Raw genomic sequence first — 23,208 nt, 5'->3', positions numbered from 1 at the left:
GCACATAACATCTCTCAATGACTGTGTATTTCCACTGACCATTCCCTATCTCTAAAGTAATGCCTTTCCTCTCTACCTTTGCCTCTCTGCCTTCCTTCAAGACTCATCATCTTCAAGAAATCCTTTATTTCTTCCCCATCATTCTCCTCCACTTTTCCTCTGAGATTAATTCCCATTTACATTGCATGGATCTTGTTTATATGGTTGTTTCATGTTTTCTCTACCTTTAGAATATCACCTCCTTGAGATAAGCAACTGTATTTTTGTATTTCTTTATATCCTCAAAGCTTAGCACAATGCCTAAAGCATAGTAGGTGCTTAATAAATGCTTCTGACTGCTTTTTTTACAGCTGGAATACTGATAAAGTTTCTGCACAAGCACATTAAAGAAGAAGATAAAGTTCCTATACAGTGTCTGATCTTGGAGAAAGAATATTTCCCTCAGTCCCTGTATTAAGAACTAAAACCACATCATGGGAGGAATGGGAAAGGGCAAGAGATATGGAATTAACCATTCTCTAAACATGTAAAATTGCTATTACAGTGAGTTATTCATATAGTGCAGTTCCACTGGAAAGGATATTGGCATTTAGCATCTCCAAAAATTGTATTTTTCTTTAGGGGTGAGGGTAAAGGTCCAGCTTCTTAGAGGATCCTCAGAAAGAGTACAACTCCCTATGAAGTTAAAGACAAAGCAACTGGAATGGGTGTTTCACATGTTTTCTGTTCATGATTTTTATGTATTACTCAATCATCTGAGTGTTCAGTGTATTTTCTGCATCTGTTTATGGGCTAGCGCATAAAACCCTTGCAATCTCTGCATTTTGTGTGGGCTAAAATAGAGGTGGTGTTCAACTCATACCAACTGTTGCCTTGAATAGGAGCTGAGAACCCTGCTATACATATCTGAGGGAAACCAAAACGCAACTTTAGCTAAGCTAAATCAGATTTCTCCATAGGAAACTCTAGGATGGGAGCACAGTGAGCCACAAAGAAAATCTGATGCTCTTGTCTATGCCCTCAGGATTTGACTCAGTCTATGTTAGCCCAGAGTACTGTGAGGACACTATCCATGGATTATTTTCTTAAAAAGAAGAATTTTAATATTGTTGTTAACTTTTTAATCTGAAAGTTATTTATTTTCAAAATGAGAAATGAAACATTAGTCTTTGAGTAACACTTTGCAATTCTATCAATTTCAAAAAAGTATGTCTCACTTCTGCATTGTAATTCAATGGCTCATGAGGCTAGGGGTAGGAATTGGGAATACCATTTTTGCAACTCCTAAAACTTTCCTAGATAGGAAAAATAAATGAGAGAATCATGAAAGCCTACAAAGTCTATAAAGCCAAAATCATAAGAATATCGCACCTTTGAGAGTTATAGGGAATGGAAAAGAATAAGCTTTTGTTTATCAATCTTTTAATTAAGCAACTATTTTCAAATTTACAATCCATGCTTATCATGGAGTCTACACCACTATTTGGTGAAATATTGAGCCATTTTTTTTGTTGTTGTTCTTGGTCAGATTTGTAGTTTAAGTGATTTGGGGAACTCCCTCCCAACAAAGCAGACTGACAACTTACTCATTATTGACAGCATTAGAGAGTTGAAGGAGTGCATGAAGAAGTTGTGACTTTTCCATGATCAGACAGAAAATTTTTATGAGTCAGGACTTGAACATGTCTTCTTGAACTCTAAAGTTAGGTTTCTACCCACTATATCATACATATATCTCCTCCTTTCTTCTATATTTATCTTAAATAAAATTGATTATACTCTGATGTTCAGGCTTACTTTCTCATGGATTATTGAAAAACCTACCTCCTTTCTTTTGCCTAGATTAAAAAAAAAGCCAGTTTCTTCTCCTAATTTTAGCAACACATTTTTTTTGATGGTATAAAGTCAAGATGACTAAATGAATATATTGGTAATGGTTTTATCTTATCTTCTGGGCCATGGGTCATTCATTGATTCCCAACCAATACATTTTGACATTGTAGTTCATTTTAAAAGATCTCCTTCTGCATCGGAGTCAGAGTCAATAAATATCTGTTTAACACCTACCATTGCCAGGCTAAGTGCTAGGGATACAAAGAAAGGCAGAAGGTAGCCCCTTGACTCACAGAGCTCACATAAGACATCACATAAAAAGAAGCTGAAAAGAGCTATGCTAGATGCTGCAGGCACAGTCACTACTCTTAATAAGACTATGATCCAATAGAGAAGATACAATATATACATAAATAACTATGATGCAAGGCAGAATGTGATCTATATCATAATAGTAGCTAACATTTGAATAGAGCATTAAGGTTTACAAAATTCTTCCTACATGTTACCCTATCTGATCCTCATAAAAACTTTGTTAGGTTCTATTATAAGCCTCCTTTGAGATATAAAAAAAAAAAACAAAACTGAGACTTAGCTTACGTGTCTTGCACAGAATCACACAAGTAGTGTTTGAAGCAGGATTCAAACATATTTTTCTGATTCCAAACTCATGACTACCTACCATGTCATCTAGAAGTACACAGATCTACCTGGGGAACCATGGACTTTTGTTGGGGTTGGTGTTATTTGAACTTACCCTAGAAAGATAGGTAAGAATTCCAAAGCAAGAAATAATTGGAGGGAGATTTCAGGTAGAAGGAATGGAATAAGCCAAACTGAGGAGGTAATAATTCACAAAGTGTGTTGAGGACACAGTGAACAATCTTCTTTGTCTGGAACAAAACACATATTTGGAAATAATGCTAGCTAATATTGGAAAGACTGGGGTCAAAGAGTAGAGGGCTTCAAGTGCCAGGCTAAAGAGCTTGGCTTTCATTCAGTGAACAAGCTGAATAACTGAAAGACTTTCATCAAGGACAGGAATGTCTAATAGCTGTGCTTTGAAAGAATTAGTCTGAGATGTATTGGAGAGGGGAGGACCTAGGGTTAAGAACAGCAGTTGGCAGACAATTACAAAATTGGTAGACAATTACAATTTTGTATGTGAAAAGCAATGAAACTTTCCCCCAAAGTGACATCAACAGGAATGTAAAAGAGAGAATACATGCATGAGCTATTGCAGAGGTAATATTAATAAGGCTTAGGGACTGACTGGATGTCTGGATGTTGAGGAAGAAGGTAGAGATGAGAACAATAAAGGTCTTGAGAAAGTTTGGGACTAAAGAAATACACTTTGAAGTCATATACAGAGGTGAGAGTTAAAGCTATGAGGATAGATGTGATTTCCACGACAAAGAGTAGACAGTATAGTTTGGAACCTTGGAGAGTTCCTACTCTGAAGATAAAATGATGATACTACAATCAGAAATAGAGGAGCCATCCTTCTCATCCATAGAGATGTAGTGGATTATGGGTGTAGAATATAGGCCACATTGTCAAAGATAGTTGGGTTTGCCAAAGTGTTTTTCTAATGATGCAGCAAAGAATGCAGGTCCTAAGAAATGACAACAGTGTAAAAAGTAAAAAAAAAAAAAAAAAAAACTAAATATTTTGAAAAACATACACAAGGAATAAGCTGGTTTGAAGGGAAGATGTAAATAATCAGAATTATTTGGTATGCACTGACTCTGAGGTGGCAGTGGAATGAATATTCAGATTCATGTTGTGAAAGAGTTCTAAATTTGGAACCTCAGAGAACCTAGGTTTGAGTCCTGCTACATTTCCCATTGTGCAAGGTGATTTTCTAAGATGGTTGTTGTTGCTGTGTTCGTCCTTCATTGGCAAAGAAGATCATGCCATCAGAGAAATGATGACATGACTTGCATGTGACCTTGTTTTGAGTGAGGGAAGGCTGTGCAGGTTACCAGGCTCACTTCTCCTTCAGAGCCATATGAATCCAGTGACCAGATATTCATCAGGATGACTGGAGTATGGCCCAGGATGCACTGGGAGACTTTGGACCTTTTAGGCCAAGGTCTTTGCAGGTAGTCACTTAGGGTATTCATTGAATAGGCCTGTTTAAGAAGTAGCCAGAGTATGGTCCCTTTAATGAGGGAAAGAAAAGAAAGACATCAGGCTGGGCAAACAGCAACAGTTATTATTGATAATCACTCTTAAGCCAGGAGGGTCCAGAAGAGAGCCTTTAGGCAGGGGGCAGAGGCCACATGCTGTCTGAGCTTCACAGTTCTTCACAGGGGATGGGAAGGGGAGGAGAGTGGAGGATAAGGGAGGGAAGGGAAACTAGCCAGAAAAACCCAAGTCAACTGGGCATCCTTTGGCCATCCAAATTTATCTTTTTGGAGAAGAGAAGAAAGGGGAGGGAGAGACAGACAGGAAAGGAAGATTTGAGTCTACTCCTGGGGTTGTGTTCGTCCTTCATTGCCAAAGAAGACCAGGCCATCAGAGATGACATGACTTTCTAAGAACTGGTGATACAAAGACAAAAATACTAGAGTAGAATTAAAATCAGAGGACCTGGGTTTGAATTCTATCTCGGATTTCAGAAACAAACTCTGCTTTTTTCAAGATCTGGATGTTCTTACACCTATAGTTTACCATCATTTGTGAGCTGTCACAGCCTGCTGTTACACCTAGCATTATACCTTTCCATTGCACTTTTTAGTCACCTTTAACTTTAATTATTCTGAGATCATTGTGCTCCATAATCTGTAGTCATATGGTATCACAAAGAGAATAGAAGATGGCCTGATCTTCTGATATATCAGAAAAATCACTGAAAGTACCATACAATTTCTTACTGACAGTCTTCCTCCCTTTAAATTCTAGGTTCTGGTAACTATTTATAGTAACTAATAAAGATATACATAATGATACCAGAACTCAACAATATGACCACTTAGCTCATACTCTAGACAACAATCATTCTACATTTATTTGTTTTTTTTTTCCTCTATGGATTATTAAGCCAGTCTCTTTTGATTGGCTTTTGTTCTTGTTAAGAAAATCCTATACTATTCTAGGGTTTGGTCTTATCAACAATTAGAGCTGTGCAATACCAAAGTGCAATTTGTAACGTGAAGATAACCTCCAAATAGAGATATGACAGAAAGAAAAGGTTACATCAATTAAAAAAATATATAAGACCAAGGAAGAAAATATCATTCAGATATATAGATAAGGGAAGAATGTATGACCAAACACAGGATAGAGAGGGTCAGGAAGATAAAAATTGACAATTTGGTTACATAACATTGAAGAGGTTTTGCACAAACAAAAGCAATGCACTTAAACTTCGAAGAGAAGTATCTAATTGGGGGAAAATATCAAGCTGATTTTTTTCTGGTAAATGCCTTATTTCCAAGACATGCAAGGAACTGATGCAAATTTATAACAATAAGAGCCATTCCTCAATCGATAAATGGTCAAAGGATATAAAAACACAGCTTTCAAAAGAAGACCTCCACAATCATAAGAAAAAAAATGCTCCAAATCACTAACAATTAAGAAATACAAATTAAAATAATCATACTCCTGCCATCATACTGAAAAGATTAAAAAAGGGAATGCCAATTGTTTGAGGAATTGTAGGAGTACAGGCACAATAATGGGCTATTTGTAGAGCTGTGGATTAGTGCAGGCATTTTGGAAAAAATGCAGAACTATGCCCCAAAAGTCACTGGGTTGTACATTCACTTTCATCCAACAATGCCAATGGTCATGCCTCAGAGAGTACAAAAATAGAGAAAAGGGGCGCATATTTACAAAAATGTGCATGCTACTTCTTTTTGTTGTAAAAATAAAACAGAAATTAAGGTTATCCATCAATTCAGGGAGAATCTGAGCAAATTATGGTATATGGATATAATGGAATATTATTGTTTTGTAAGAAATGATGAAAGGGAAGATTTAAGGGAAACATATGAAAGCTTGAAACCTGTGAAATGATAGTGACTGAAGTGAACAGAACCAGAACAAAATTTATACAATAACTGCAACAGTGTAAAGATAAACAACTACAAAAGATTTAAGAATTTGTATCAATGCAGTGACCTACCATGATTCCAGAAAACCAATCTTACTACTTCCTGACAGAAAGGTCTATTTCCAAAAATGAGTAGGTAAAAAGGAAAAGAACCTCTATGTTCTAAAATGTTTATAGCATCTTTCGCTGTAATGGACCACTGTGTTATAAGAAATAATGAGTTCAATGGTCTTAGAAAAACATGGAAAGACTTGCACAAAATAATGACGAATGAAATAAGCAGATTCAAAAACATTGTATATAGTAACAGCAATGTTGTTTTAAGAATGACTTTGTTTCCCTCCCACTTACGAGTATATTATTTTTTCCAATTACATGTAAAGACAGTTTTCAACATTCACTTTTATTAGATTTTGAGTTTCAAATTTTTTCTCCCTCCTTCTCTTCCCCTACCCCTCTCTAAGTGGGCAAGCAATCTGATATAGGTTATATATGTACAATCACATTGAATGTATTTCCACATTAGTCATGTTATGAAAGAATAATCAAAGTAAAAGGGAAAAGCCATGAGAAAAAAAATACAAAAAAAGTAAAAATAGTATGCTTCAATATACACTGAGACTCCTTAGTGCTTTCTCTGGGTGCAGATCGTATTTTCCATCATGAATCTTTTGAAATTGTCTAGATCATTGTATTACTGAGAAGAGCTAAGCTTATTAAAGTTTATCATCGCACAGTGTTGTTGTTACTGTGTTCAATACTTTCTTCACTCAGCATCAATTCATGTAAGTCTTTCCAGTTTCCAGTCCACTAGCTCATCATTTTTTGTAGCACAATAGTATTCCATTGCAATCATATACCACAACTTGTTCAGCCATTCCTCAATTGATGGGCATCCCCTCAATTTCCAATTCTTTGTCACCAGAAAAAGAGCTGCCACAAATTTTTTGTACATGTGGGTTGTTTTCCCCTTTTTATGATCTTTAATAATGACTTTAAATGAATAAGTTATTTTGACTATTTCAAATACCCAAATTAGCTATAAAGGACATATGAAGGAAGATGCTATCGGCATCCAGAGAAAGAACTGATAAATAGAAGTATGGAAAGAATTATTTTGTGTGTGTGTGTGTGTGTGTGTGTGTGTGTGTGTGTGTGTGTGTAATGATAGCCTAGGGCATAGGGGGAGGTGAGAAAAGAAGAAATTTCATTTTAAGTTTGTTGTATATTTAAAAAGAATAGCAAGTTGTATGTAGCAGAATTGTGGATTTGTGTGCAATCATCTTTTTTTGTTATACTGTCATATGGAAATGTTTGTTTCATTCCATAAATTTAAAAAATAAATTTAATTTAATGAATTAAATTTTATAACTTTTTTTAAAAAGAAAAAATTTTTCACTACCTCCAGATAGAAAGGTGATAACTCCTGTGTGAACATTCACTTTTAGACTCCACTAATGGGGGAATTTGTTGATTTTTTTTACTAGGGATATCTATTGCCAGGGTTTCCTTTTGCTTTTTGAATTAGATGTTGGATTTGGGGTAATTAAACCTGATTTTGAATTCTGCTCCAGATACTTACCAGCTATATAAACTTAGACAGCTATGTAAATTTTGAGCCGATATAATTTCCTGATCGCCATGAAATGGAAATGATAACATAAGATGTAGGTATCTACATCTCAAAGTTGATATGAAAATCAAATGAAATAGCTTATGTAAAATGCTTTACAAGACTTAAAGTGCTATGTAAATGCTATTATCATCATCATCATCATCCCTATGATTATGACTGGAAGTAGGAGTGTAGGTATAGAATTGCCCCCCCCAAAAAAGAAAAGAGAGTAACAAAGTATTACCTAATGAATAGAAGAGAATAGAAAGAAGGCTAGAAAAAAATCACAAACGTAGGACATCTTTCAAAATTGCATACATAAAGAGAAGAGCAAGCTGTACATGATAGAGTTTCATGGACAAGCCCCCTTTTCTGTTTTATCACTGATATGGAAGAGTTTGTTTTATTTGGTGTTTGCTCAGTTCAGAATATTAAAAAAAAAAGAAAGACTAATTTGGAGTTATGATAATAAAAAAGTAGCTAAAGTATTCATATGCTTTGACCCAGAGATCCCCTTGTTTCGCTTTGACCCCAAAGAAGTCAAAGGCAGCCAGATACTTTAAGGTAACAAAATATTACTAATCTTTAAGAAATGACGGATATGAACAATCAGAGAAGCATGGGAAAATATGAACTGATACAGAGTGCAGTAAGCGGAACCAGGAAAACAATATATAAAATGACTACAAAAAGGAAACAAAAAGAACAGAACGAAACTGAGCTTTGTGTTATTATAATAACCAGGGAGAAGTTGAAAATATGCACCACCCTCCCTTCATTGAAGAGATAGGGGACTAAGCAGGTGAAACATTGAATATAATTTCAGATGTTGTCAATGTGTGGCTTAGTTTAGTCACCTCCACTTCCTTCCTTTCTTGGCTTCCTGTACCAGAGACTTTTCCCAGTCTTTCCCCTCCCTTCTCCTTTTTCTCTCTGAGATGCATTGATGTAATTATTTGCATATTTTTCCCACAAGGATATAAACTCCTTGAAAACAAGGACAATGTTTTTGCTTTCTTCTGTATCTCAATGTTTAGCACAATGCCTGGTACATATTAGATACTTAATAATGTTTGTTGACTTGACTGTACTTTTTAAAAAATCTTTATTTCATGAGAAGACTTACTAGGTAGGTGAGGGAGAAATCAGAAATGAATGTGATGTAGGGGGAAGTGCATTAATTTTTAAAAAATAACATTTCTAAAACAAATAGGAATGATCATCCTCAAATGAATACATCTATAGAACCACATTTCATTCTCAAGTCTGTGGATGGACCTTAAAGCCCAATTTACACTGGCCCATGAATGACAGGGACTGCTCCAATTGTCTGTTTCACAGGTGGGAAAGTGATAAGTTCAAGCAGCAGGGTTACCACTTGGGATGCTGGTAGAACTGCACAGTCATTTTTATGTGGTAATCTTGCTATTATGCCAGAAGCCAGTCAAATACCCACTAGAGTTCCTATAGTTGCTCAGTGACCCTCTTCTTCTTGTCTTTGTTTTTTGTCCTTTTTTTCAATGAGGACAAATGATAATACAGGATGGTCAGTGTCTTGACTCATGTGTGAATTGCAAGAATGCAGTGGATGACCGTGGCATCTTCCATGTCTGACCAAGCCTTAAGCACTCCACAGAGCCTGCTTTAACCTCCTTCATGGCCATTGGAACAAACTGTTCTCATCAGCCCATTCTACTGAGGGAAATCTTTACATGCTTGAGGTAGACACCCCTCTACCTCACTGATGGGTTTGTGGCTCATCAGTTACCCTCTGCCTGGTTTAGCCCGTCTGCCAAAATGGTTTACTGGGGTGTGGCTGTTGAGCATATTATAGCTTCTTGGAGCCACAGGTGAGAGTTGGGTGACAGGTGGACAATAAAGGTAGATGAACAGCCCTAAGAAGGGCTTGGCAAGCCCTCACACCAGAGATACTAGTTTTCCTTAAACACCCATACTATACTCTCCTAAAGTTATATGGGAAAAAGAGATAGTTTTTGTTCTATTGCGGTGTTGGTATTGGGGTCCCACAACCTCCAACTACAAGTGTCTTATACCCTTCCTGCACAGGCACACTGGAGGGAGTAGGAAAGAGCTCAGCAGATCTTTTCAAGGTCATGGCTATTGCAGAGAACCCCTGTAGCTGAAACATATGCCTTAAGGCCTCCTGTCACTTGGAATTGGGGGTATGCTAAAGCCAGCTGGGACTAGCTGTAAGAGTTCTAGCCTACCATGTGAGATTCTCTTTAGGGATACCCACAGTACGGGGGTACACAGATGAATACACAAGAAAAGACAGGTAGTCCCTCATACTATTTATTCACAAATTCAGAACAAAATAGGATTTAAAAAAAATAGATTTCTAAGTAAAAAAAAATCCTACTAGCACAGAAATATTACTCACAGTAATTTTTGATGTTCATTTAGTTGTAAGCACTGATAATATTTGCTTATCACTTACTATTTGTAATCTCTCTTTAACAGATGTAATGTAATATAGCCATTAAGAAACACACAAACACGCGCACATGCACACACATCTCATGCACATACATACACAATACCTCCCTCAGAGAAGTTTATTGCTATTGCCTTCTGGAATATTCTTAGGCAATATAATACTCTTTTTTTTTTTGATGAATTGTTGTTTCTGAGTTATTTCAGCCATGCCCAACTCTTTGTGACCCCTATTGGGGTTTTCTTTGACAAGATATTAGAGTGGCTTGCTGTTTTCTTACCCAGCTCATTTTACAGATGAGGAACTGAGGCAAACAGGATTAAATGACTTACAGCTACTAAGTATCTGAGGCCAAATTTGAACTCAGGTCTTCCTGACTCCAAGCCAGGCACTCTATACACTGTTCCACCAGCTGTCCTCCTCCCCTCACCTGTTTTTTTATGAGAACAACTTTTTAAAACGAAGCAATATTAAAACAGTAACATATGAATTTAAGTTAAGCTGACGAATTATTTACCATATTTAAGGTGTATTATCTGTAACAGGTTTTTAAGTCAAGGATGCAAGTTTAGGCATGAGCAAAATTCAAACCCTTAATGCTGCAAAATATGCATTCTTGGGCTATACCCAAATAGATACATCAGGTACTGAGGGGAGAATGTGATGTAGCAGAGAAAGTGCTGAACTTCAGGATATCAAGGTTTATATCTGGACTCCACATACAAATTACTTAATCTCTCTTGAGCCTCAGTTTCCTCACCTATAAAACGGAGATAGTAGTGCTTATATTACCAACTTCACAGTTTTGTAGTAGTTTATAAATCTTAAAGTACTTACTACAGAGGACATAAATTATTTGTAATTCAGTTATTTCAGTCGTGTTAGACTCTTTGTGATCCCCTTTTAGATTCTCTTGGCAAAGACACTGGAGTGGTTTACCATTTCCTACTCCAGCGAATTTCATAGTTGAGGAAATTAAGGTAAACAGGATTAACATAATCGGGATCACATAACTAGTAAATATTTGAGGTCAGTTTGAATCAGATTTTCCTGACTTCAAGCCCCAGTACTCTGTCCACAATCAACATAAGTTAAACTGTAACAAAAACAAGCTACGGGACATCCAAAGTATAACTATGGGAAATTCAAATGGTTTTTATTCTTCTTTTTTTTTAATGGATTGGGATTTTATCAGAATACAGTGCTGTGGATGAAGGACTACTTCTACCAATGTTGAGTAGCATCTGTTCTACAACTTATAGCCTTAAAAACTTCTCTGGGGCATGGGAAGTTAAAGTGATTTCCTCTACTAGTATCCCTCAACCAGTACATGTCGGATATGAGATTTTAACTCAATTCTTCCTGACTCTGGAGTCATCTCTTTTTTTTCCATGCTAAACTGCTTCTCCTTAATACTCTAGGACCAGTAGATCTCAAAATGTGGTCCATGGACCCCTAGATAACCCCAAGACTCTCAGGGGGTACATGAGGCTACTTTCACAATAACACTAAAACATTCATATAACCCACATAAACAAAAGTTTGAGGGGTCCTCAATTTTTTAAAGTGTAAAAGATTCCTAAGACCAAAACTTTTGAGAATCTTTGCTTTATAGCAAGGATAGTTAAGTTGGGGCTACTTGGAGTTACCTGTATATAAGATCTGCTTGATAAACACTGCAGTCTTAGTTACATCTCTTAATGAAAATGACCCCTAACATCCTACCTTGACATAGATTCACAACTTCTCTGCTTCTAGACAATCCTCTTTCTCTACTGACATTTACAAGAAGAGGGCAAATAGAAATTAGAAGATATTAGTAAGAAGAGCACTAGACTTGAAGGTAGATGGAAAGGGTTCTTCAAAATGCTATTTGGCTAACCTTCTTGGCAGGATTCTCTCTGCCTTGAAATTGAATCAGTCTGAAAAGAAAAGTCAAAGAAAGAATAAAACACATATATGCTGCATATGCAGTCACGTTCAATATCCTCTTTAAATTCTGTTAATGAGGTTGCGATACAACCTGCAATTGTCTGTTTCCTTTAACTTGTTATCTAGTGGTATATGTATGTGACTCCTTTGAGGTATATGCCTATCCTCAAAGGAGTCAAAGACAGACAAGTCCCATAGACATCAAAATATTTAACAAAATATACAGTACATTTTGTGATAGTAAAAAGCTAAGAAATAAGGTAAGTGCCCAATGATTATAGCATGATTGTGGTATATGACTGTAATAGAATATTTTTGTGCCATAAGGCACCTAGTGCAGTATCTAGCACACTCTACGATATTTAATAAATTCTGATTTATTAGTTGATTGTAAAGAAATTATGAATATGATCCAGAGAAGCATGGGAAAACTGATGCAAAGTGAAGTCAGAGAACCAGGAAAGGAATATACATAATAACTATAATAATATAAGTGGATATAACAAAAAAAACAAAATTGAACAATGAGTAATTATAATGACACATCTTGAAGGGATGAGAAAATATACCTCTCTTTGCAGAGATGGGGGACCATGAATGCTGAATCATGCATATTCTGTCAGACTCATTTGATGTGTTAGTTGATTTTTCTAAGCTTCTTTTAAAAATCTTTATTATAATGGAAGGTTCACTGGGCAGGAGGGTACAGGAGGTTATATGCAGAAGTTAATGTGATTTAAGAACACAGTGCATCAACAAAATATTTTTAAATGGAAATCATCTAGGTTGGTATTATAGTTTGTAGTATCAAAATATCATTATTACTGCTCATTCACATCCAACTCTTCCCATTTGAGGTTTTCTTGGCAAAGACACTGAAATGGTTTGCCATTTCCTTCTCCAGCTTATTTATCAGATGAGGACCTGAGGTAAACAGGATTACGTGACTTGCCCAGGGTCATACCACTTGTAAGTGTGGACCAGGTTCAAACTAATGAAGATAAGACTTTCAGATTTCAAGCCAGTGCTCTATCCACTATGCCACTTCGCTGCTTTACTTTACATATATAATCTCATTTGTTACTTATAGCAATTCTGTAAAGTGGATAGTAAACAATATCATTCCCATTTTATAGATGAGAAAACTTAGACTCAGAAAGAATGACAGAATTAGGCCAAACCCAAGTCTTCTTGATTCCAAGCCTAGTACTTTAACCTATTGAAGACCTTCATTTAATGTAAATTTCCCACCATTCTCACACCACAGCCAAGAGGCAGGCAAAAAACTTTGAGAGACAAGTCTTCAATAACAATTCAACTCAAATATTTTTTGAGAAATGCCAAATAGCTACGCATGCTAGACAAATAGTTTATTCTATTAGCCACTTTTACTCTAAGAGGCCTTCTCAGTATACATACATATACACACATATGTACATATATGTATGTGTATATGTATGTATGCACATACATATAAATGTACACACAGATAAACCTGTAGTCTTTTTCAGATTCTTAATCCTAGTACATTCCAAAGACATTTCTCATGAAAAGTCTTACAACCAGTTTCTTCTCCTTTATTTAATTGGCCAAAACAAAGAAATTCTTACTGAAACTCTAATAGGTCTTTTGACTTTTCTTTAAGCTATACTGGTTAAGGCTGCTCTGTCCAGACTCGTTTGACTAGTTTTATCTCAACTTACTTGTAATATGTTTCTTCATTTCTTCCAGGACACAGATCTCTAATAGATCCCAAGATGTCACGCATTTGATTGGAAACTCTTAATCAGTGTGCAGACCGAAAAGATCTCCTCAGGGGAAGATGTATCGGTAAGTTCAAGTTACATCTTGTTTAATTGGACTTTTGAGTAAGTACGGGAAGGCTAACAACGATTCCATTAATTCATTTAATTGAAGTTTGAATTAAACTAGGTTGTTTTTTTGTTTTTGTTTTTGCTTTCTGTCTTGTTTTGTTTTTTAAAATATCACGGAATTCTGGGTTAAGAGACACAACTATGCATTCAAACTCAAATGACAATTTATGGTCAATGCTTTGGTCTACCACTCCCAAACAACAAAGTAACAGGTAGAATTTGATAGATAGCCATGGGAAGTTATTAAATGGTGCTTTTCAAATTTCTGTTCTGTTTTGATTTTTTTTGTTTATTTGTTTTTAAGCTAAGTACCTCAGGTATCCAAATAAATTTGGCTAACCTTTATTCTTCCATTATACCTTTCCTTTGGCTATTTCCCTTCATGACCTAGAGTTGGTGTTTGGAGTCAAGTTGGAGATCAGATTTGAAGGTATCCCGGTCTAGATCTCAAGACACCTAGGACCTATCTTTGTGGGGGAAAAGAGAGGAGGACATGGAGGAAAATAAAATTACCCTGTATCATTCTTTTTTTTTTACTTGAGGAGAAAAATATTAACTATAACTTAGAATTCTATGCAAAATAACATTTATCACAAGAACGTGCTTGCAAAAGAAAAATTAAATTAAGACTAATTAAATGCTGTTTTAGTTACCATAGCATTATAGAATAATGTAACAATACTTTATATGGGTATAGGACTTCAGAACCTTCAAAGTGCCTTCACAGGTATTATCGCATTAGCTTTTTACCACATCCCTAGGGGGAGTTAGGAAGGATAATTAGGATTAGGCTTCTTTTACAGATGGAAAGAGACACAAAGAAATTAAGTGACTTACCCAAGACCACACAGCTAGCTAGGGATAGAACTGAATCTAGATCCTAGATGTAGTTAACCCCATTTTAGTACACTTTCTTTCATACTCATTTACTTTGTAAGGAGTTAAAGCACCAGACTTCAAGTCACAAAGTGATTGGAATTTAGCTCCAAAACTACTACTAATTTACAGAACCTCTCTAAATCCCAATTTCTTTGCCAGCAAAAGACAGAACAAAAAGTCAGCTCCTTAATCATCCCTTAGGAATATGGAATTTATTTTCGGTCATGTGATTCTTTGTGACTCCATTTGGGGTTTTCTTAGCAAATATCCTGCAGTGGGTTAGCATTTCCTGCTCCAGCTCATTTTACAAATGAGGAAACTGCAGCAAACAGGGTAAAGTGGACTTGCCCAGGATCATAAAGCTATTAAGCGTTTGAGGCCGTATTTGACTCCAGGAAGATGAGTCTTACTGACTTCAGTCTTAGCACGCTACCCACTGCACCACCTAACTGCTCCAGGAATATGGAAATAGAGATTCTTTTTGAGACAATGACTACAACATTATGAGTTTCAGTTCTCCAAAGAAAGGTGGCAAATCATTTAAGTACTTCCCACACATAAGGCACTCAAAAATGTTTCTTGAATGAACACGCTAAGAAATTTGTTTAATTTCAGTTTGGAGTTAATAAGTAAAACTCCTTGAGTTGGACACTAAGTGCTCCAGTTCTTTGAGAATGGGTCATGATGATTTGGACACTATATTGTTACTCTCATGATCTTCACAATAATTAAAAAAAAAATTCTGCTCAAGCTACAGCCTCATATTGCTACCACGCCTAACTTTTTCATTTCCTGGTTGCTTCTGGTACAATCAATAACCTCTCTCTTTAGGTAGGAGGATTTTTTAAACCTCCTCTACTGATTCTCCTGTCATCTCAACTGCATCCCCTTCAGCATGCCTTTATTGCTTACTTAATTCCCTTTCTCATTTTGCTGGAAAATTGTCTTTCCCCCTTACTCTTTTCTCTGAATTTAATTCCAGGTGATTCATCCACTTTAATGCTTCAATAATCTTTATAGTAGCTAACACCCAATTGACTTCTTCACCTTAGATTTTTATCCTGTTCCCAGAAGTCTCATCTATCTGTCTTCCCAGATGGCTCACTAATCTGCTTAAATGAATGTATACAGAACTCTTCATCTTTCTTTCCTAATATTTCCTCTTGGAGACTACCCCAAGTTGGAGTCCACTTCAGTGTTTCACTGACCCTACCTAACATTGGTACCTTTAGTTTCTTTTATGTCAATTCATTGCCAATCTCCCCCAAGATAGTTCTTATATATATATATATATATATATATGCTAAAATCATTATTTATTCTATAACTTCAATGTAAAAGCAGCCATTAAATTAGTGAAATAAAAAGTCTGCATTTAGATATGAATTCTGAGCCATGCACTCACAAATATGAACATTACTAATTGCTTTAGGCATCCTAAAAGTTCGGCAAGGCAGACAAATATCTAGGCAGTGAGTTGATTTAAAAAAAAAGAACATCAATTTAATTTGCATTGTTGTGATCCTGAAGAAAAGGGACAGTTATGCTAACAACATGTTAATAGGTATGACAAAGTTAGAGTATGTTATTAGTTTCATCCTAACAGGGATTTGTTTGAAAGGTGGGATAGGGTAAAATAGATTGTGCCCTACACGTATAAAAATAAATCTAGTGGAGGTAAGGATTCTTACAAGTTCTTTGTAAAAAATATTTAATACCACTGTGTATATTGCTTTGAGCTGTATAAACATATAGATGCAAAAGTTACTAAGAAAAGATATGGTCCCTTACTTACATGGATCAGAATCTTAGAACTGAAAGGGGACTCAGTGGCCATCTAGTTCAAGCAAGAAATAAAAGGAGTCTCCACTATAGCATACTTCCAAAGTGGTCTTCTGGTTTCTGCTCTAAAAATCTCTGAGAAGGGGTAATGACCATTTCTTGAGACAGCTCTAACATTTAAGATTTTTTTTTGACTTCATGTGACCTACCTATCCATAAATCTTTTAAATATGGCACTACCTAAGAATATTCTGTGACTTCTTTCTTTACAGCAATATGTAGTAGACATTTAATAAATACTCACTGATTTATGATAATAGTCAATATACATTTGCTAAGCTCCTAATATATGCCAGGCATTGTGCTAAGCATTAGGTATACAATTATGAAAAAGAAAGTCAACCTCTGCCCTCAAAGAGCTTACAATCAAATGGGAGAAAACATAAAAGAGAACGAAAAAAAGATTAAGGGGAGGAGAAGGTGAGAAAGAGATTTGGTAGGAGGGCATGGTGGAAAAGTCAAAAAAGTCTAAAAATCAGTGCAGTCAAGTGGGAAATAAGGAGATGTCTCCTTAAATGGAGTTTGAGGGGTCCACAACTCCATCCTCCAATCAAGGGGGGAAGAGGTTATGCAAGAGAAGGGGATAACGTATGAATAGCAAGTTTGATTGAATCTTTCAAGATGATGGGATTTTCCAAAAATGAATTTTCTAAGGCTTGTTGAAGTTTTAAAAAGTCCAAAATTAGTGTAGCTGAGTAGGAAATGAGAAAATACCAATATTTAGCATTTTTATGGCTCTTTAAGATTTGCAAAGCACTTTTAAAACTATCTCATTTTATACTCACAACAATCCTGGGATGTAGGTGCTGCTATTATTTCCATTTTACAGATGAGAAAACTGAGTCACACAATGTTTTAATGATTTGCCCAATGTCACAAGTTAGCATCTAAATTAAGATTTGAAGTTAGGTCTTTTTTTACCTAACTAACATATTCCTAATCCAGCATTAGGAAAAAACCATGCTAGATGGATGTAAGCATTTGAGAGATATGTATATGACTAAACCTGATTTGGTTAAGGCTGACAGATCAAGGTTTTCTATAATTTTGTAGGCACACACATTTATTTAAAGGACTCAAATCATAGCTATGGGGAAAAAATAATAACAATTCACATTAATTGAGTATTTTAAGATTTACAAAAGCCTTTTATCGTAACAGTTCTATGAAGTAAACAGTGCAAATCAATATGATCATCACCTCATTTCCCAGACCCTGAAAGGTCTGTGATTTGCCCCGATCGCACAGCTAATAAGTAGGTGAGGTGGTATTTAATACCAGGTCTTGTGAGATCAGCGTTCTATCCACTGAGCCTCTTGTTTCCTTTCAAGATGGAGCGTCCATTGTGACCACATAGGTACCTGCAGAGTAAGCCAGAAGCAAATGGTTCCTGAAGCTATTTTCTTAGATAACGTCTTGCTGCCACCACTCAGGAGATTAAGGGATGAGGAAGGAGAGTTCACAAAGAATATGCTCCAGGATTTATACCCCTCCGCAGTCTCCTCTTCCATGTCTACTCCAGCACAAACCTCATGGTCTAAGTAGGACCTCAGAGAGAGCACCAAGTTGGGGTGTTAGGAAGACCTAAGTTGCCATCTGTGCTCAGACCAGCTATATTTCCCTGGTCAAGTCACTCATATAATAATATAATAGCACTCCTTTCGCAAGGTTGTTGTAAAGATAAAATATTTATAAAATTCTTTGCAAACCTTACAGTTCTATTAATATTACTTAAGTCTGTAGTGGAGGAAATTTCATGGCACAGCCTAAATATAGAAGAGGTAAATCATTGTGTTTACACTTGCACTCAATCAGTAAACATTTATTACGGGCCTATTATGTACCAGGCACAGTGCTAAGCGCTGGGGATGCACAAAGAGACAAAAAAAAGTCCCTACCCTCAAGGAGCTTACAATCTAATGCCGGAGAAAACATGCAAACAAATGTATAGAAAGCAAGGTATATGCAGGATAAATAGGGAATAATCAGAAAAGTGAAGGCAGTGGAATTAAGAGGGGTTGGGGAAGGCTTCCTGTACAAAGAGGGATCTTAGTTGGGACTTAAGAAAGCCAGGGGAGTCATTAGTTGGAATGGAGGAGGAAGAGTGTTCCAGGTATTATACCAAGCTGTTTTCCCTCTGTCCAAGATGTGGGTCCTTCCTGTTAATTTTCCTCAAGTTAAAACTCATCTCAAAAACTGTTCTTTTGAAATGCAAGTAATCAATTCATATATTTTATAAATCTAGATTTATCACACATTAGATTTGTTTAAAGCATATTTACATGGCTTGAAATTATAAGAGGCAACTAATAATTATTACTAATGGTTTTCTTTCCCTTGAGGATCAGAAACTTATAAGAGATTAGGTATTATGAATCAAAATTAAGTGAACTTCACATTCAGGGTTTTTATGAACTCTGAATCTCAATTGATCTTGGTAGTACAACTGCAGAGCATAATACCTGCTAGTCTCACAAAGTTTACCAAATAAAAGGCTTCAGTGTTAGTTTTTAATGAGTAGATAAAAATAATTTATAATGAATGCAATAAAAAAATGCTTCTACATAAAAGGAAGCTTCCAAAATATTTAAAGAACATTTAAAGAACCTTTTCCTACCTAAATAATCCAATTTCAAATTAATAGGTAAGGTCCAAGTTATGAATGTTTTATAATAATTTCCTGACTTGTTTTCCCAATTTAAGGTTCACTTCTGGGTTTTTAATTAATTACCATATATTAAATTCATTTCAAAAGCATTTACTGAGTAGCTATTTGCCCAACACTACGCTAGTTAGTACAATGAATAGAGAGTCCACCTAGCACCTTTGTGAGTTCATATCTGGCCTTAGACACTCACTTCTTAGCTGTATGGTCCTAGACAAGTCACTTAACCCTGTTGGCCTCAGTTTCCTCTGAACCAAAGAAGGAAATAGCAAAGCACTCCAGTATCTTCACCAAGAAAATCCCAAATGGGGTCACAAAGAGTTAGACAGATGTGAAACAGTAACAAAAATACAGCTTGGAGGTAGAAATGGCTTTGGGGGAGGCAAGGTAGAGCTGAATATCTAAAAAAGGAATCTATTATATGTTCAGTGGTCTCAATGAGCTTTTAGTCTTGTTGAGACACTATATAGGGAGTCTGGGGCTTAAGCTTTAGGAGTTTAAGACTGAAGTAAGACTTTCGTGATAACCCTCTATGTTCATTTATTTCCATAGTTCAGTGGATGGATGTAGTCACTCCCTCTACGAATTCAAATGGAATCCCACTCATGCATTCTCATCCTATGTGATATTTCTTGTCTTTTTATAGATCCTCCTTAGAGCACCTACTTAAATCATTGGAGATTTTCTTTTGGTTCTTCTAATATTTCTTGGATACTAGTACAAAACTGAGATTGTCCAAAATTGTTTCTTATGCTACGTACATGAATAAAACATTTCCTTTTCTGATCGTACACCTCCTACACAATTTCTTTTACATCAATTCTTGCTCATACCAATATGCTGCAGTACACTTATTTATTAATTTGTCTTATTAATTTACTTAATCTGATTATTCTAAAACCATCTTAACCCAGGGTTTGCCCCCATCAGAAGATATTACCATGGAAACTTGGCACAGTAGAAATACCTTTCCTTAGAGGGAAAATGATTCATTTACCTTTAGTTCCTCTCATGCCCATGACTTTGAACTTGAGGAGCTTTTGAGAAGAAGCCAAGAGGGCAGTGACAGATGAACCCTCTGGCTCAGTGGGTAGCACATTTCAGGAAACCAAGCTAAATCCTACAGATACGAAGCAGAGTGAAGTCTATATAGACAGAGGAGAGTGGAGGCAAATAATATCAAGAGCCAAGGCCAATATTAGATCCAGAGAGAGCTAATCGCTTCAAGGCAATAGATAGCAGTTGCTAAGTCAGCCTGAGTTCAATCTCCTCAGTTATTTCTGATTACCCAAACTACCTCCCATCTTAGCCTTCACTACGCTTCACTCTCTCACAATCTGTCACAGAGCTCTAGAAAGTATTCTGCCTTGACTTCAGGGATGAAGTAGGAAAGGAGGGGATCCTCTCATGGTCCTTTGGCTTTTTCGTGGAAATCCCAGAGGTTCAACACTTAGAGAACTCCAGATCTGTTGTTTCCAGGATGTAGTTCATTTCTGTGGTAACACACCTAGGAAACCCAGATTCAATAGTGTACCATGATTTACAGTCCCATGACATGACCAAGAATTTATCAGTACTTAAAATATGGTAAAATGTTGGGGGTTTTTGCATCAAACAACACTTTCAATATACTTGTACACCAAATAATTTCACATAAAGCAATTATTTAAAGAACAATACAGGAGCAATGAAGTGAAACAGAAAGAAAATTATTAGAACTAGTAGATAAAATAGTTTAAGTTGCATAGCTTAAAATAAGAATAGAATAAGTCAGAAAACATTGTCTTAAGGTGAGGGGTCCAAAATTGTCCAATATGTAAGAAAAACCTCTGAGCCATTAACTATTCATTAAAGGGATTGGGGTCCCTTCAATGCATAAGACCTCAGATCTTGCTCAAGGTCATGGTCTTCCTCCAGGGTTTTAATTTTACAGTGCTGGATACCCAGACAACACAGATAAAGCAAACTAAAAATGCAGAATCCTATTGATTGATAGATCTTGTACTTGACTCTCCAGGAGGGTCTACACAATATATAGATTCCTATTGGTGGACAAAGAGCCGATGAGCAGACTCATGAGTTGGACTGATAAACAGATGTCAAAACACCTCCATGGGCCAATGCCTGTATAAAGGCAGGCCATAGGCTGGGAAATAGGGTCTCTTATTGGCTAAATGCCCATCTCCCAAAACGTTGGGAAATAGAGGGATGACAAGGGATGGAGGGGCAACAAAAATAGCTGTCATTGAGTCACCTCTGTCACACAGGGCTTGCTCACCATAAGAAGGCAAAAACAAGGGTGGAGGTCCTCTAGTAAGCTTCCTATGATTAAGCAAGTGAATTTATAATCTTCAGTTCACAGCTCTGGAACCTAATGTGCAGAATTTATAATCACTACCCCTATGAAATCATATCAAACTGATTAATACTAATTGGAATAAAATAGGGGTCCAATTAGTCATCTATCACAAAGAAGAGTAATTTGTATAGTAACAAGTATTAAAGATAGGCTTCTTCTCATTTGCATATAAATACATTAAGATATTTATCTCTTCCATTAGCATACCATTTCCAATGGTTCCTTCCATTCACTTTCAAACTTTTTGGGAAAAAATAGTCCACCCTTGATATGTTATAGTGTAGTTCAGTAGAAAGAGCACTTGGTCTTAGAATCAAGAAGATCTGGACCTAAGTACTGAGCATTGTGCTCAGTGATAATGTGACCTAAGCATATTCACTTAACTGTGTCTGAAACATAGTGTTCTTGCGTGTAAAACATGTGTACTTCTCACTGTTGGGAAAACATGTAACTATATAAATATTAATTATTTATAAATGATGAGGCTGGACTAAATCACAGGAAAAAAATTTAGAGTAGCAAGGAACCTCAGAGGCCATCTAGCCCGATCCCCTCTCACAGGGAGGAAGCCAAAGGAGATTAAATGACTTGACTAAAGTCACACAAATTAATAACACTGAGGTTAGAATTTGAGCCTGGTTCCTCTGGCTCCAGAGTCATATGACCTCTAGGGTCCCTTCCAACTCTAAAGTCCAAGAACTTTATGATCCTGTAATTATTGCTTGATATCTCTACTTGGATGTCTCACTAGCATTTCTGTTATTTGCTCATTTTCCCAGCCTTTTTCTTGACTTTTAACTCTTTGTCAAAGCAGGGCTCTGCTTCCAGTATGGGGGGCACACTGTTCTAAGCTTCAGGGGTTTTATGGAGCTATTTTCAGAGATACTTCTAGGCACCTATAAATTTTCAGTTCTTCCAAGGTGGCATGATCTAAGAAGAAGTGGTTACTCCCCTCCTGATCTGTGCTGTGATCTATGAGCTACCACAGGCACTCTTCTCTGCCCTGGAACGGTGACAAGGGTCCGCCCTCCACTGTAGCTATAAGCTCTGTTGAGCTAGTGCTTCTCCTCACCCTGAGACTGCCACCCAGGACTGCTACCTAGATCTGAGTATAAGCAAAGCAACAGAGTCCTGCCTCAGTATTCTTCTTCTGACTATCCATGTCCTATCCATGATCATGGTGGACTGCGAGCTTTGGAAGCAGCCTTTGCTGGTGCTGAGTCAGTGGCTCCCAAGGCCTGCTCCTGGTTTGCTGGGGCCAGGGCTATGCTGGAGCAGCCTGTGCCAGACTATGCTCCACCCTCACTCAGGTGCAATTGACTTTTCCTGCTGATCTTCTAAAATTTCTTTGGCTGGAAAATTATTTCACCCCGTCCTTTTCTGGGTTCTGTTTCTCCAGGAATTATTTTATGGCATGATTTAAAGGTGTCTGGAGTTTTGGGGAGAGCTCAGGCAAGCCACTGCCTTTTCTCTGCCATCTTGGCTCCACCTCCCCACTAGCATTTCAAATTCAACATGTTAATCTTAACTGTAACTTAATTTGTCTCTATATAAAAATCTGTTCTTCTTTCTAGCATTCCTGTTTCTTTTAGTGGTACCAATATTCACTCTGTTATCCATGGTCAAAACTTTGGTGTTACTTTTGACTCTTCTGTCACACTCACATCCTACATCTAATTAATTTTGATCAG

At 36.6% G+C, this 23,208-nt stretch overlaps 1 protein-coding gene across 1 annotated transcript in view; it reads left to right on the top strand.

Moving 5' to 3' along the window:
* Positions 1-13,639: 13,639 nt before the first annotated feature.
* TMPRSS11A (transmembrane serine protease 11A) overlaps positions 13,640-23,208 on the top strand; it is a 73,075-nt gene continuing 63,506 nt past the window's right edge. The window contains exon 1 of the mRNA XM_072620909.1: positions 13,640-13,728. Coding sequence (XP_072477010.1) covers positions 13,721-13,728 — 8 coding nt within the window. The 5' untranslated portion in view covers positions 13,640-13,720. The remainder of the gene's footprint in view (positions 13,729-23,208) is intronic.

The sequence above is a fragment of the Notamacropus eugenii genome, chromosome 6, assembly GCF_028372415.1.
Source record: "Notamacropus eugenii isolate mMacEug1 chromosome 6, mMacEug1.pri_v2, whole genome shotgun sequence".
NCBI lineage: Eukaryota > Metazoa > Chordata > Mammalia > Diprotodontia > Macropodidae > Notamacropus > Notamacropus eugenii.
Note: the sequence above shows the minus strand (reverse complement) of the source record. Positions and strands in the feature narration are given on the sequence as shown.